Source organism: Ciona intestinalis, unplaced genomic scaffold (genome assembly GCF_000224145.3).
Source record: "Ciona intestinalis unplaced genomic scaffold, KH HT000075.2, whole genome shotgun sequence".
Classification (NCBI taxonomy): Eukaryota; Metazoa; Chordata; class Ascidiacea; order Phlebobranchia; family Cionidae; genus Ciona; species Ciona intestinalis.
The window spans coordinates 526,076-537,195 of record NW_004190397.2 but is presented as its reverse complement, the minus strand read 5'-3'; the positions used below and the strand labels follow the sequence as shown (position 1 = coordinate 537,195).

Below are 11,120 nucleotides of genomic sequence, written 5' to 3'. Positions count from 1 at the left end.
CAGAGGGGCAATGAACCAATTGGTTTCCTTATCCAGCAGAATAAACACAGATGTCACAACAGTTACACCTATGTGCCAATTTATTCAACACCTACCCTATAAGCCAAGTAGCACAGGAAGCATAATTACACTAATAATTGTCCAGGAATCTAGGTGTAGCAACCACACTTAATTTTTTTCAATTAAATGGAAATATGTTTTAGCTGTAAGCGTGTTTTAACAACTGTTGTTTTGTCGCTTTATCCTGTCTTTTCATATTTTTAAATCTTCGCTAGCAGATTCGTAGAGAAAAATAAATTTATTATTATTATTATTTTGTTGGCAATTCCCTTCTCTTCATTGTTATAATTAATTTGATAGGCACTGTTCAAAAAGATAAATAAAACATGTTTTATAAGCTTACCTAAATGACATAGTACTCTGTTTATCTACATTTAATTGCAACTAAATACAACTACCACTGTGGGCATATGTGTCCTTGGGCAAGACACTTTAACAGCAATTGCTCCAACTCAGTGGTCACTAATAGGTTGTTCAAATTATCCGAAAAATAATCACCCACAAAGCAGCATTCATGATTTAATTGTTAACTTGTAAGCTGGCCAGCGATGTATGAAATGGAACAACCGCATTCCATTACAACAGTTGTTTCCGGCCATGGGAGGCTAAAGCAAGTTACATTCATTTATTCACAACTTAACCGTCATATAAGTATGATTGTATATTTGATTACCAGCATGAAATACATTTGCAACACTTAACAGCTACACATATAATCAGACCACCAGCAAAAACAAAACAAAAGTAAAATGTTGTTTAAAAAACAAATTTTGATAATCATATAGGATTTTCTTTGTTACATTTAAAATAAAAGTTTCAGTACTTTGTAGACATACTTAAGAAAACAACAAAAAACGGCTATAAATATAAAGCTATAAACGTTTTGCAGCATAATACTAGTTAACACCAAATTTATGTTACATAACGCCAAATTATCACGTTGGCAATACTTTTGAAACACTGGATAATAAAATAGCAACATAAAAACAAAAAATAAATATGTCAAAACACTATCCTGTATCATTGGTTTTTTATCCCTTTTGTATTTTTTCAATTTTTAAACAGTAATTGTCAAAGCAGTTTTGATTTACAAATGCTAAAACTTAAGAAAAATAACAAATAATAATTGTTTTCAAAAGTAAATATACTTTACACAATAATGAAACAACTCTGGCCTAAATTGAGGTCCCTGGCGTGGCTTGCTGTAGGACCTCACCCATATATCATATATAAATACACTGTACACATGCATAGCGGTAAATATGCTTATTATTTTTATTTTTTTTAGGTTGTTTCGACTTGTTCAGATGAAGCTACTGAAGACGCTACAATGCTTTTAGTTTGGGGTGACGCAGGCTGTTTTAGAACCCAGGATGGCACCTGTGTTTTGGCATTGATATTAAATATATATTAATAGTAATTGAGACTTAATGTTTAGAGGTGAATTTATAAAACTTTCTATCTCTTTTTTACTAAAAAAATCTTGTTTTTATATAGTAGGGTGGGGGAAGACACAACCTTTAGCACATAATGTCCGAATATCCTAAATGTTTTAAACAATTAACAATGGTCTATGGGAGTCATTAAAGTACGGTTTTATATTTTTTTTGAATTTTTCTTGTTTACTATCAAATGGGGCGGAAAAAATAGAATAAAAAGGTGTTCCATTTTACCCCACCCTACTATATATTTTTTCGAGTTTGCAGTGGAATCCTGCGGGTCAAGGATTATTTTCTTTCAACTAAATGTGAATATTTTTTAATTGTAAGCGTGTTTCAACAACTTTTGTTTTGTCGCCATATCCTGTATTTTCGTTTAAAAGATTTTAAAATCTTTGCTACAGTAACTAAAGAGACAAATAAAGTACAAGAAAATTTAAAAAAAAATAACAAGAAAATAAAAAAATGATGTAAAAAAGTACAAAAAATAAAAGTAGGTCCAAAATGTTCAATACCTGTATACCAGTATGTATTTGTATAGAGCCACACCATACAGAAAAGCCAGGAACCATTTGTGTTAGAGCTTTCACTTGCTTGAAGGAATGAATGCATGAACGTGTGTCTACATCATAAAATGACAGAAAGTCTAAAAAGCAGATTTTTTGGTTCATTGTGGCTGTTTATTTTGAAGTTTATACAAATATTTGTATCTGTTTAAATAGGGGTAATGGGCCAACTCTGGCCTAAATCCTAAGACCCATGGTATGCCACGCTGCGGGACCTCACCCACATAGAATAGAATCTGTTTAAATATATGTACGTTTTTCTAAATAAAATCTAAAAATAATTTTTTAGTTTATTGCGGCGTTTTTTTTCAAAAGTTTATAAAAATATTTGTAATCTGTTCAAATCAATGTAGTTTTTTTAAATATACTTTTTTAGTGCCTCATCTGGTATATAAAAACGTAATGTATTTTTAACATTTTGTCTGCTATATGCCAGGACTTCATCAGGGAACACTCTTTTCTGCTATCAATGTGGGCGTATGTGTTCTTGAGCAAGCCACTTAACAGCAATTGCTCCAACCCAGTGGTCACTAATGGGTTGTCCAAATTATCAGCCATGCATAAGAAAAAAAAAAAAATAATAATCACTCAAAAGTTACATACAACTCGTAAACTGGCACCAGATGTATATAATAGAACATTTGTGTTAAAACGACTGCTGTTTTCCAAGTTACATTCATTCAATGGGGGGGTAGATGGGACACCTTTTCACTCTATTTTCTCGTCCCATTTAGTAGTAAACAAAGAACACTCAAAGAATTATGAAACCGTATTCTCACGACTCTCATAGACCATTGTTAAATGTTTAAAACACGATCAGGATATTTAGATATTACGTGCTAAAGGTGTCCCATCTTCCCTCACCCTACTATATAAGCCAAAACACAAATACTTACTTAGTTGGGAATTGTAATAAACACCAATTCTTGCTGGAACTTTTGTAGCTTCTAAGTTTTTCATTTTGTTATTATGTTTCGCAACGAATGTGTTCTAAAAAATATGGTAAAATTAATAATTACTTTTAAATGTTTTGATTTTTTTTTCAAAGAAAAATGTCGCATTTTTTTTGTACATATATATATATTTTTGTATATATATATATTATTTTTGCAACAACTTTCGTTTTGTCGCTATAACCTGTCTTTTCTTTTAAAATATTTCTAAATCTTCGCTACCGTAATCGCAGAGGAAATAAAGTTAATACATTATTTTATTATTATATAAAAAAAACAGTTTGTGATTATAAAAAACATTTTCAACATATTAAAAATTACAATTTTTTTACAAATATTTTTTACCACATAATCAAAAAGTTTATTTTCTATAAAAAAAAAGAAGATTTTTTGTGTTATAAATACCTGTATCCAGCTTGAGACAAAAATACACCAAGAATTTGGGGTCCGTCCGATCTGATCGTAACGACTGATAGAACGAGACGTCAGGCCCACACTGTAAGTTTTAGAGTCAGGGGCTGCAGTAACTTCATAATATATTTCGTCATCGGAAATGGGGGAATCACCTTTATAGAGAAAGAATTAGCTGCTTTAGAGAGTAGTTTTATTTTTTTATAATTTTTAAATTTTTTTTTTTTTTTAATTTTTAAATTTTTTTTTTGTATTTTGTCCAGAGGATACGGGTTCAAATCTTAATGCTGCAACGATTGTTGGTATATGAGATGTTGGGTAAGAGACTTGACTTAACGGCTATTGCTTCAACCCAGTGGCCGTTTAGATTCTAGAATGTTAAAATTGTAAGTTGGAATTGAAAAAAGAAATAAAAGGTATCACCCACAAAGTTGCTAGGTCCATTAGAATGTTAAAATCGTAAGTCAGAATAAAAAAGACAAAAAAAGATATCACCCACAAAGTTACGTATGCTGATAACATGTAAATTTGCATGAAGTTTAATTTGTTTCAGTAAACCTAAATAAGTCACTCGGGCACCCCCTAGAAGACCTTAATGTACCACAAGTGGTATGCGGACAGTAGGTTGAGAAGCACAGCTCAAAACTTTGTAAGCGCACTACTAATCGTCCAGTTCCGTAGCACAGAGACTAGCACACTGGTCTCTTACCAAGAGGTTGCGGGTTCAAGCCTCATTGCTGCTACCATTGCCAAGTTACACTCATTCAATTAAATTTAAGAAAAAGTTCGAAAAAAATTACCCTTTATTTGTATTGTGCCTGCCTCTAACCTAAAGTTAAATGTTCAAGACTACCATTGGAAAGTTACATTCATTCATTAAATTAAAGAAATAGTCGAAAAGTTTTAAATTACCAAGTACAGTGTACGATTCTCCAATAAATCTGTCTTTCTTTGTTTTTTTTGGCGACGATGTTTTATTTGATGTTTGTGTTTTTCCTGCACTTCGTGCTCGCCCTTCTGGTGCTAAAAAATAGAAATAATATAAATATATATATATTTCGAAATTCCATGATGTTAAGTCAAAACAAAGGAAACTAGTTTTTTAGTTTATATATAAAATAGTAAAATTCAAAAAATCTAAGGCTGCTACAAAGCTTCCCTAAAGTAAAATACAGTAGTTTTTTCGAGTTGCTTTACTTAGTCAAGCTATCAGATTATTTCTGACGCGTTTGCTTTACCATTTTTTTCAAATTTTATTATTTTTCAAATTTTGATTTTTTTTGACCCATTTTGATTGTTTTGACATTTTCATTTTTTTGACATTTTAATTGATTTTTTTTTGGATTATTTTAAAATAACCCATCTTCTCTACCTTTCATGGCTGTTGGGTCCCATTCCACTGTGATAGGAGTTGTAACCTTTAAATTCCCGTGACAGGCGTCAGCATCAAGGTTGAAACTATAGGCAGGTGTTGCGATTGTTGCAACTCGACTGAATTCACCGCCTACAGCTTTATTCCAAGATTGAACACGAATTTGAATAAATGGTTTGTCAAAAACCAAGCCTGGAATTCAAATTTAAAACTTAAAAATAAAATTAGTTTGAAAAAGAATGATATATATAAAATATTATGTATAGTAGGGTGGGGAAAAAAGAAGAGACATTTTAATTTCATTTTCCCATCCCATTTGGTAGTAAACAAAAAACATTCAAAAATTATAAACCAGGATTAAAATAAATTTAAAATTGAAAGCATTTTTTGATGAAATGTAATATGGTTGTTAAAAATGGCAAATTTACCTTTATTTTGCCTAGCACTGTGGTACAGTGGTTGGACCACTAGGTTGAAGCAATTTCCGTTAAGTGTCTTGCCCAAGGACACATACGCCCACAATGGTAGCAGCAACAAGGCTTGAACCCATTACCTCTTTGTTACAGGCAGGCGCGCTAACCACTTTATCGACAACGAATTTGTAACTTTATTAAATTTAATACTCGATACTGATTCTATTATGACCGCGTATGCCTTTTGGACAAGACATTTAACGGCAATTGCTGCAACCCAGTAGTCAATAATGAGTTGTCTATATATACCTTTAATGACATATTCCATTGTTTTAATATTTTCCTCAGTTTTCCATGGGACGTCTTGATTTCCCTGGTCAGCTTTTACTTGTCGGAACTGAAAAACGTAAGATTCAATGGTAGAAGGTAATATAATGTCTTCGTTTTCGACAGCGCTATTTTCCTCAGTGTCGGGAGTTGGTAAATTCCACTGGCAAGTTATGGTGTTGTCACTTGCGGTACATAATTCCTCTAGTATGATAGGGGTCTGTGGAACTAGAAAAAAATGGTGTTACTAAAAAGCTCTCAGAGTATTTCGGACGTGTTTGATATTCCAAATTGTCAAGCACAAGTTGAAAAATACAAATTTAATTTTATTTTAACAGGCTTTATTTTGTACATGTATAAAAAGCATTAAAAAGTTATGTTTTGTTTTGTTGTTTAAGTCAATTTTTAGACTATAAATAGGCTTTTTTATGAACAAATTACGCTTTTTTGTTCAAGTCAGTTCCTACTGTATATTTTACCTGGCAAAAAAGTTAGCTTGTTTAGAATCGTTTGCTCTCTTGTAAAATCAGCCACCAAGTGACAAGAAATATCTGTCACACTTGCCACAGAGGAAAGACGAAATATTGGTGACATTGTGACTCTGCAAAAAACAAAGATGAGTCAGCTTTAAAATGTTTAATCAGCAAAGAAATGATGACAAATCAAAAATTACAAAAATTTAAAAATGTTTTTGAAATTAAATAGTTTTTTAATTTTTTTTTTTTTACGAAAATGAAGCATTAAAATGCAGAAAAATGCATGCTGCTTAAAAGAATATTGCGGCTAGGGCTAGTATATGGTTTAAGTACTTGAATATTTAAATACAAGTACAAAATAGCAAGAGCAAATCAATATATATTATCCAATTACTGGCAAAATTGACTTTAAATTACAACACAACTTTTACAGCCTAAACGAAAGTCTAATATAAAGTTTCTACTTAAACTGCCACAAAATGGAGCATTTTTTATATTAAGTATTATAGCATTAATTAATGACCAAATAATAGCTCTATTCCAGTGGTCACTAATGGGTTGTTCAAATTATCAGTCATACATAAAAAAATGAAAAAGTCCCCCAAAAAGTACCTACGAAGTAACATACTTGGTAACTCGTAAGCTTGCACGAGGTGTATGAAACAGAACACTCGTGTTATAATGACTGTCCTTTTCGGGCCACGCGAGGATGAAGTAAGTTACATTCATTCACATTCAACTTTTACTAAAAACACCAATAAAGTTTTAAATAAACTACAACTATCCTGTAATGCTACATACAAAAAATCCTAAAAAATAATCACCAACAAAGTAACATACATGGTAACTCGTAATCTGGCATGAGGTGTATGAATCAGAACACCATGTTATAACAAGTGTCGTTTTCTGGTCACACGAGGATAAATGAGTTACATTCATACATATAAACTAAAACAATAAAATTTGTAAAAAATTTTAACGAGATTTCAACTCTACAGTGAGTTTTATTATGATGTCATAATGTTACAACTGCGGTATTTGCACTGCATTATTTATAACGCTTAGCTACAGACTACAGTGTAAAAGTTAAAATATTCTCCAATGGCTATATGTTTAATAAAAGAACAAATATATATATGCGTACTTGAATTGAATACTTTATGATAGAATACTAGTGTATACATAACTTGCAAATTTTAGCTTAACCTAAAAACACCTTTTTATGAGATATTTAATCATAAAACTTGTGTTTTTGAAATTTATCTAATTTAAGTGACTAGTTTTCTAAAAAAAGGCTTTTGTAAATTTTTTTTTTCATTTTTTTATCATGGCAGGTTATAGACTAATGTTATTTAAGTTGCAATTTTTAAACCAGAATTTTTTTATTACTAATTTAAAAGAGAACACTACATATCTCTTTAATATTGTTTAATTAACTGGTATTTATTTAATTTACATTGTATTGTCTGTAGGGTGTAACGGTCACGCATTTTATCCAAAACATTATTTTTTTCTTTTTATCAATAAGCGTGTTTTAACAACTGTTGTTTTACCGTTACTACCCGTCTTTTCACCTTTTGGGAACTTTCTCATTTTTCGTTATCATGACTGAGGAGACAAATTAAATTTAATTCGTTCATTGCAGTTTAATTAGGTTAAGCAAATGTAATACATCATATTGGGATCAGCATAGATTAAGAATAAACAAAATAATACTAGATTATCCACCATAGCTTATTATATATAAATAGAGGTATAAATGGATTTGGACCCAAAAATTTTACAAATTTAAGGTAAAGTTTATGTAGTAGGGTGGGGGAAGATGGGACACCTTTAACTCTATTTTCTTGTCCCATTTGGCAGTAAATAAAGAACTTTTAAAGAATTATAAAATCGCATCCTAATAAATTTCATAGACCATTGTTAATTGGTTAAAATACGATCAAGATATTTGGATATTATGTGCTAAAGGTGTCACCTCCGTCTACGTTGATATGCCTACGTTGATATGCCTACTGTAGAGTTTTCTGCATTGCTCTAATTAGTTATCAATGAAACCAAATTTGTTTTATAGGAATGAATGTCCTACATTTCCAACACACGGCCCAACTTTTTAAAATCAAAGTACTCATAAGTTTTAAAAGATAAAGATTTATGCCACGAAACAAAGCATGAACTTTTTTTTGTCACATTATTAACTTTTTGGGGGGAAATAGACTGATCGTTGCACTATCACCACTGTATGGTGTTTATTTAAAGTCATATTTGTAAAGATAGGATATTAAATTGCTTATGCATTTATACTAGGTACTCATGGGTGCTTTGATTTATTTTTAGGGGTGTATACGCATACCTTGCATACCCATGTTAGGCGCCCATAATGTCTCACTTTCCTATTACAGTACAGTAGGCACATATATACATAAATCATGGACGCTAATAAAATTTTATTTTTAGGGGTGCATACGCATACCTTGCATACCCATGTTAGGCGCCTATGATGTCCCACTATTCTATTACAGTACAGTAGACACATATATACATAAATCATGGACACTGATAAATGTTTATTTTTAGGGGTGCAAACGCATACCTTGCATACCCATGTTAGGCGCCTATGATGTCCAACTTTTCTACTGCAGTACAAACATATACACTTAAATCATGGAGCACTGACAAAGCTACACCACTAATTACAGCTGTACAACATATATTTGTACATGATAATACACTACACATACAAGCGTATTATAACTTGCCTTTCTTTAATTGACAACGCAACCTAAAAAAATGAGTTTGTCAGCAAAAAATAATAAAAAAAAAACGGAAAAAAAAGCTTAAGTATTAGACATATCTATACAGAAATAATACAACAATTAAAAACGTACTGCAAATGCATATTCATACAGTTTCTACACTATTAGAAAAAGCAGTAAGTTTTGAGTATAGTAGGGTGGGGGCAAGGTGGGACACCTTTTTACTATATTTTCTCTTCCTAAGTATCAGGTCCTATGGCGTGCCAGCTTCAAAATCTTACCCAAATAGAATAGAATAGAAACTAATAAAAAGTTTTTAAAAAAACTTTGTAATATTAAATAAAAATGCAAACCAATTTAATTTAATAAAAAAAACAAAAATAAAAAAAAAACTTTGTAAAGTTTAGAAAAATATAACCCAATTTTAATGGGAATTTAATGAATATATATAAATTTAGGTAAAAACCTACTTGGTTAAATTGAGTGTTATTTGTAATATCCATTGCTTCTTTAGATATTAAAATAAGCTCGTCAGCATCTGTTCTAGAGTCTTGGTAATTTTTCAACTGATTCTGTAATCAAATTTTAAATAAAAGATTAGTGGCGTAATTAGGGGGTTTGCAATTTTGCATATGCCACATTACCCTACACCACTATAAGAATAAATGAATGTAACTTGCTTTATCTTTGCATGGCCAGAAAATGACAGTCTCGGGTGCTCTGTTTCATACACCTTGTGCCGGTTTACGAGTTACCATGTATGTAACTTTGTGGGTGATCATTTTTAGGGTAATTTTTCCTTTATTATATTGCTAATATACAAATATATTTATATATATATATAAACCTTAATTAAACTGGTCTTCATATTCATTTCTTCCTCTACGCTCGCAAGCATTTCTTTTTTTCTCAACTCTAAAGCAGATTCAAGTTTTTCGAACTCAGAATTTAAGTCGTCAAGACTCGAATGAAATGCTTCGCTTAAAAGACGGAGATCAGATTGTAGATCAGATTCGAAAGCTGTTGCTTCAACATATTTAGTACGTAAAGAGTCAACAATGCGCCCCAAGGCCTCCTAAAATATTGTGTTACAATTAAAGAATAAATTTTACTTTAATGTATGACATATATATATATATGAATGAATAAATGAATAAAATTTCTTTTGTCTCTTCGTTCACGATAACGAAGATCAAGAGAGTTGACAAAAGCGAAAAGATGGGTAGTAACGGTAAAACAACAATTGTTAAAACACGCTTATTGATAGAAGAGAAAGAAATAATGTTTTGGATAAAAGGCGTGACCGTTACACCCTACAGACGATACAACAGGAAAATTAAATAATAACATTTATTTAAACATATATAAAAATATATATATAGATGTATTTGTTTTATTCATACTCTCCTAAAATATTGCAGAAAATAATTTGTCCTGAAATCTTGTGTTGAATGAATGAATGCGTGAATGATATAAATATGACAAATGTTATATGCGTATGCTTGGGAAATGGGGCAATGACAATTGTTATAACATAGCTGTTCTGTTTTATAGACCTCGTGCTCGCTTACGAGTTACCACATATATAACTTTGTGGGTGATTGAATGAATGTAACTTTTTTCTAACTTATTTATCCTTGTGTGGTGGGACAATGACAGTTATAACACGGGTGTTCTGTTTCATATACCTCGTGCTCGCTTACGAGTTACCCCATATGTCACTTTGTGGTTGATTAAAAGAATGAAACTTATTTATCTTGCATTACAGGGCAATGACAGTCCTTATTACACAGGTGTTCTGTTTACGTGCCTATTTGAATTTTACTGTCAAAACTTTTAAAATAAAAGAAAAAGTTAAACTGTAACATACACAACTCTAAGCAGGGCAATTTATTATGAATTTGAAATAAAATACACAAATATATAATTAAATACTATGTTTATAACTCATTTGGGTGTAAACATTGGTATATCATTGAGTTAGGAAACAGACTTTATAGTTACATACCTTTTGCTTATCCATGTCGTTTTCGTTGCGACGGCAAGCGCTAAATAAGTCAATAATAAAAAGTCTGGAAAAAGTGTTTATTAAGAAACTGTCAACCTTATTATCAATTGCACGCAAAATAGCGTTTCAAATTACGATTTATGTTTGCCGTGCAAACTCCTATTGAGTGTATTCTAAACAAAAAAAGGCAGGATCTAAACGACAAACGTCCAAGGTCAATGGACTAGCTGCTTTTTTCTTATGTTTTCTCTCGCTATTACGGCTGCCGGGCTTCCCGAGCTTTCCGCGGGGTTCCGAGGTGCCCCTTTCCGCGGAGCCAGATCCCCGAGGTTCGTGATC

General features: G+C 31.4%; 1 protein-coding gene and 1 long non-coding RNA gene across 5 annotated transcripts in view; one reads left to right on the top strand and one right to left on the bottom strand.

The window, feature by feature from the left end:
• The first annotated feature begins 621 nt into the window (after nt 1–621).
• On the top strand, nt 622–1,534 carry LOC113475006. Its single transcript, XR_003396744.1, has 2 exons — nt 622–711; nt 1,349–1,534. It is a non-coding gene; the product is annotated as an uncharacterized LOC113475006 (long non-coding RNA).
• Nucleotides 704–11,120, bottom strand: part of LOC100177350 (FSD1-like protein) — a 17,454-nt gene continuing 7,037 nt past the window's right edge. For 3 of the 4 annotated variants that reach the window (XM_026838347.1, XM_026838348.1, XM_026838346.1), the window contains 12 exons: nt 10,782–10,845; nt 9,621–9,848; nt 9,244–9,345; nt 8,777–8,799; nt 6,021–6,142; nt 5,524–5,769; nt 4,802–4,993; nt 4,342–4,452; nt 3,424–3,584; nt 2,962–3,055; nt 2,015–2,145; nt 704–1,440 (listed from right to left, as the gene is read on the bottom strand). In XM_026838347.1, the coding sequence (XP_026694148.1) occupies nt 1,345–1,440; nt 2,015–2,145; nt 2,962–3,055; nt 3,424–3,584; nt 4,342–4,452; nt 4,802–4,993; nt 5,524–5,769; nt 6,021–6,142; nt 8,777–8,799; nt 9,244–9,345; nt 9,621–9,848; nt 10,782–10,796 (1,521 nt within the window). In that variant the 5' untranslated portion in view covers nt 10,797–10,845 and the 3' untranslated portion in view covers nt 704–1,344. The remainder of the gene's footprint in view (nt 1,441–2,014; nt 2,146–2,961; nt 3,056–3,423; nt 3,585–4,341; nt 4,453–4,801; nt 4,994–5,523; nt 5,770–6,020; nt 6,143–8,776; nt 8,800–9,243; nt 9,346–9,620; nt 9,849–10,781; nt 10,846–11,120) is intronic. The other variant, XM_018815445.2, reaches the window with a different exon arrangement.